The sequence below is a fragment of the Rutidosis leptorrhynchoides genome, chromosome 6, assembly GCF_046630445.1.
Source record: "Rutidosis leptorrhynchoides isolate AG116_Rl617_1_P2 chromosome 6, CSIRO_AGI_Rlap_v1, whole genome shotgun sequence".
Taxonomy (NCBI): domain Eukaryota; kingdom Viridiplantae; phylum Streptophyta; class Magnoliopsida; order Asterales; family Asteraceae; genus Rutidosis; species Rutidosis leptorrhynchoides.
Genome location: NC_092338.1, coordinates 51,591,706 through 51,596,821, shown reverse-complemented (window position 1 = coordinate 51,596,821; position 5,116 = coordinate 51,591,706). Strand labels below are relative to the sequence as shown.

Sequence of the window (5,116 nt, the reverse complement as noted above, 5' to 3'; positions counted from 1 at the left end):
AATATCATCAGTAGTAAAATTATTATAATTACTATTATTATCAGTGTTAGTATTATTAGCAATACCATTACTACTAAAAGTAGCATTATTTTCAAACTTGTCGTTTTGTTAAAAACTAATAGAATCATTAAAAATAACATCTTTGCTATCATTATTATTATTAAACTTATTATCATTATTATCATTCTTATAAAATTATTATTTTGTTATCACTAAAACTATCAATATTATCATAAAAAGATACTTTTATATAATAATACATTACGTTATACTTTTATTACTAAAAAGATATTAGCTAAGCTATATCAATTAATATATAAATATATACTAAACCTTAATATATAGTTTTTACTATTAATAATAGGTAATAGTTATATAAAACATATAAACTAAATATATTAAATTTATCTAAACAATATATAGTATAACAAGTATATTATTAATAACAAAAAAATATATATAATTGATCGATTACAATTACGTGTATTAATATATCCACAAATGATATAGGTTCGTGAATCCAAGGCCAACCCTACATTTGTTCGATGTCGTTGTATGTATTTTTACTACAAAATACAATAGGTGAGTTTCATTTACCTTTTTACCCTTTATATTTTTGGGCTGAGAATACATGCAAATGCTTTATTAACTGTTTTACAATATTTATATGCGTGAGTTTCATTTGCCCTTTTTACTCTTTACATTTTTGGGCTGAGAATACATGCAAATGCTTTATTAACTGTTTTACAATATTTATATGATTGAGTTTCATTAATCCCTTTTTAAATGCTTTTGCAATATATATTTTTGGGACTGAGAATACATGCGCTATTTTTATAACTGTTTTACGAAATAGACACAAGTAATTGAAACTACATTATATGGTTGAATGATCGAAATCGAATATGCCCCTTTTTATGTAGTCTGGTAATCTAAGAATTAGGGAACAGACACCCTAATTGACGCGAACTCTAAAGATAGATCTATTGGGTCCAACAAGCCCCATCCAAAGTACCGGATGCTTTAGTACTTCGAAATTTATATCATGTCTGAAGGAGGATCCCGGAATGATGGGGATATTCTTATATGCATATTGTGAATGTCGGTTACCAGGTGTTCAATCCATATGAATGATATTTTTGTCTCTATGCATGGGACGTATGTTTATGAGAAATGGAAATATGAAATCTTGTGGTCTATTAAAATTATGAAATGATTATTTATGATAAACTAATGAACTCACCAACCTTTTGGTTGACACTTTAAAGCATGTTTATTCTCAGGTACGAAAGAAATCTTTCGCTGTGCATTAACTCATATTAGAGACATTACTTGGAGTCATTCATGGCATATTTCCAAAGATATTGCATTCAAGTCGTTGAGTTCGTCAATATTATTATTAAGTCAATTATAGTTGGATATATTATGAAATTGTATGCCTGCTGTCAACTTTCGATGTAATGAAAGTTTGTCTTTTCAAAAACGAATGCAATGTTTGTAAAATGTATCATATAGGGGTCAAGTACCTCGCGATGTAATCAACTGTTGTGAATCGTTTATAATCGATATGGACTTCGTCCGGATGGATTAGGACGGGTCTTCACATCATGCACTAATAATATTATGCCAATTAGAAGAGTGTTGATGATAGTAATCCACATCGAACCCACCATTTGGGCCATATAAGCTTTTAGTGACTTTGACCCAAATAGAGTTAGGCTCGGTATGAAACCGTCACCTCCACTTTCCAAGTAAGGCCAAGTTTTTTGATTCAAGCGATCCAATATTTAGACCTCCATCTTCAAAAGGCAATAGGACATGAACCCATTTTACCCAAGGAATTTTATGTTCATCAAATTTCCAGCCCCAAAAAAAATTTCTTCTCACACTCTCAAGGAGATTTATAACACGAGACGGAGCATGATAGATTGAGAAAAAAATACAATGGGAGACTACTCAAAGCCGACTTCACAAGTGTCAACCTTTCGCCAAAAGATATCGATCTAACTTTCCACCCGGAGAGTTTTTTATGAAACTTTTCAATAACCGGTTTCCACTCATTTGATCTTTTCATGTTGGACCCAATCGGAAGCCCGAGATATTCAAACGGGAGATCTCCTTTTTGACATTGGAAACGTTCGGCTATACCATTTACCTCATCTCTAGTAACCCCAACACCATATATAGTACTTTTCTGAAAGTTAACCCGAAGACCCGATGCCATTTTAAAATACTTTAAGATCTTCATCAAGTTTTTTATATTCCATTTGCTCCATTCCTCGAAGAACACCGTGTCATCCGCGTATTGTAAATGCGTTATGTTCACCTTTCCCGTGCCAATTTCCACACCCTTGAAAATACCTTTTTTCGGAAGCCGACTTAGTCAAAATATTCAAAGCCTCCGCCGCTAGGATAAACAAAAAAGGCGATAACGGATCACCTTGTCTCACCCCTTTACCTAAAGAGAATTCTTTCGTGGGTGATCCATTAATCAAAATCGAGACTGAAGCCGAATGAAGACAAGACATGACCCACCTTTTCCACTTGCACCCGAAACCCATGCTAGTCATAACCTCCTCTAGAAAATCCCAATTGAGGCAATCAAATGCCTTTTCAAAATCAACTTTGAAAATGAAGCTCTTTAACCGTTTATTCTTAAAGTAGTTCAATGATTCATTTGCGACAAAAACTCCATCCAAGATGAACCTTCCTTTAAGGAAAGCGCTTTGTTCACCACCCACCAACTTCGGTACCACCTTTCTAATTCTTATTGACAACACTTTTGCCACGATTTTATAAATACTCCCGATCAAGCTTATAGGCTGATATTCGGATAAACCAATTGGGTTAGATTTCTTTAGGATTAATGTTATAAATGAAGCATTGCATCCCTTAGAAATTTCACCCGTCGACAAAAACTCTCGATTGCAACCACCAACTTTTCTTCGATCACGTTCCAATATTTTTTGTAAGAAAGAAAGTTGAAACCGTCCGTCCCGGGGCTTTGTTATTTGCACATTCCTTAATAGCCGTCCAAATTTCTTCTTCCGTGAATTTTTCTTCCAATCTTGATGACTCGTCACTAGATAAGATATTGTATTGTAAGTTAGCAAGACTAGGTCTGCTATGTGACGACTGCTCGAACAAACACTTGAAATGAGAGAAAGCAGCTCTTTTGTTATCATCAGGATGCTCATTCCAAAGGCCGTTTATATTTAGACCTCTAATGTTGCATTTTTTTAGTTCCTTTTGATGACCGAATGGAAGTATTTGGTGTTTTCATCCCCGTTAATTGTTCAACGAATTCTCGCTTTTTGCTTTAACATATTTGATTTGATCTTATCTTTTTCGAACCATCTCTTTCTTGAATCCGACCACTTTTTTAACTCATCACCATCTAAGTTTCGGGATTCAGCAGCAATCTCCCACGAGTTGACTTCTTTTTTTAAATCCGCAACCTCGGCATCCAGCAATCCAAGGTCACACTTGCACCAATTTCTCAGTTTATGTTTCACCTTTTTCAGTTTTTGAAGAAATATCCAATCACTCTTTCGGCCTGCAGTTCCCTCATCCCATGCCTCCCTGATTATTTGGTCTACACCATCAATCTCGAACCATTCATCAAAAATTTTAATTGGCTTAGGTCCAAAGTCTTTCTGATCATCCCTAAGAACAATTGGACAGTGGTCCGAGATATCTCGATCCAGAACCATAGCTGAGAGGCAATTCCACATATTGAAAAAAAAATTTGGACACAAGAAAACGGTCCAGCTTACTTAACTTTTTCCCATTACCAATTATTCTAGTGAACTTCCTACCCCCTAATGGAACATCAACGAGACAATTGTTGTTTTTGAAATCATTAAAGCGTTTTGCTCTGCTCTCGACGAATTCACAGTTTTTTCTTTCCGATTGTTCCCGAACCTCGTTAAAATCCCCACAAATGACCCACGGTAACGTGATGTCGAATTGGAGTTTGTTCAGAGCCTCCCACATTTTAATTTTACTTTCGTCCGTGTGTGGACCATATACATTGACCACATAAGACTTTTCTTTTGTATTAACCCACTGACCACTGATGCCAACGAAAAAATCCCCAACTGTTGTACCTTCAATATCAAAACAATCTTTGTCCCATATAATGAGAAACCCGCCCGAGTAACCAACTGCCTCTTTTGAATGAATCCGAAATTGTCAGAATACCATAAGGCACTTACCCATGTATCATCTATGGTTTTAAGTTTTGTTTCCTGTAACACAAGAATAGAAGGCTTTTCGACCAAACACAGTTTCTTAACCCCACCGAATTTTCCAGCTTTACTAAACCCATGCATACGAACACTAACTATTATATTTTTTAAAGCAAATGTATACATTAAACACGAATTATTGACAAAATGTATATAAACATTCACTCTAAATTTAAACTCAAAGCTTCTTAATTAGAGGGGTAATTTATAGTCCTCAATACCAATGGATCAAATGACCTTATCAACGAATTGAAAATCTTGATCTCAATGATAACACGATTCACAATAATTGTAAATCCTGTTGAATAACTCTTTCATCCAAAATAAAACTACACATTGTGGGTATAATATAAAACAAAATAGTTACGTTTTAAATAATTTATTATTGTAAGCTACAATTATTTCTAGAAAGATAATAAAGAATTATAGAGATATTATGCTATAATCATGAAGCACCAAGATGGGTTGTAAGTGATATATGACATTCCACCAAATTTAAGATATTATCAATCAATTTGTATAAAGAATATTGTTTTTTAATTAGAGTGGATAGGGCTTTCAAGATTTTATTCGATTTTAATTCATCGAGTTTAATTAAATTTTCCACTTCCTAAAGCCAAACGAGAGTGATCACTTTGTGCACTAAGATTAAAGAAAAATTATGGGTTAGTAAACCCAAGTAAAATACAAGATAATCGAGACGCTAAAGATTACGATGTCTGTTTCATGGGGGTTTTGAGACACTAGGATTCTCATCTCCTCCAACACCTTGTAATTTGTTTGATGTGTTAATGAAATTACTTGCTTTAAAAAGTAAAAATAAATTTTTTTGTTAACTCTATCTTTTTGTTGTTCTTTAAGTTGTC

At 33.7% G+C, this 5,116-nt stretch overlaps 2 protein-coding genes across 2 annotated transcripts; both read right to left on the bottom strand.

Moving 5' to 3' along the window:
• Nucleotides 1-1,891: 1,891 nt before the first annotated feature.
• LOC139853630 (uncharacterized) lies at nt 1,892-2,224 on the bottom strand. Its single transcript, XM_071843009.1, has one exon. The coding sequence runs from the start codon at nt 2,222-2,224 to the stop codon at nt 1,892-1,894; it is 333 nt and encodes a 110-aa protein (XP_071699110.1).
• A 1,072-nt stretch (nt 2,225-3,296) lies between these two features.
• LOC139853629 (uncharacterized) lies at nt 3,297-4,221 on the bottom strand. The gene is made up of 3 exons (XM_071843008.1): nt 4,218-4,221; nt 3,777-4,109; nt 3,297-3,715 (listed from the first exon to the last, which is right to left on the bottom strand). Exons 1-3 carry the CDS (start codon nt 4,219-4,221, stop codon nt 3,297-3,299), a joined length of 756 nt encoding a protein of 251 aa, XP_071699109.1.
• Between the last annotated feature and the right edge of the window lie 895 nt (nt 4,222-5,116).

Bases quoted from the DNA above. Each gene is read 5' to 3' on its own strand.
- LOC139853630 (XM_071843009.1), bottom strand. From the start codon at position 2,224: ATGGCATCGGGTCTTCGGGTTAACTTTCAGAAAAGTACTATATATGGT.
- LOC139853629 (XM_071843008.1), bottom strand. The intron at 3,716-3,776 runs GTAAGCTGGACC...ATTGCCTCTCAG, and splicing joins TGGTAATGGGAAAAAGTTAA to CTATGGTTCTGGATCGAGAT.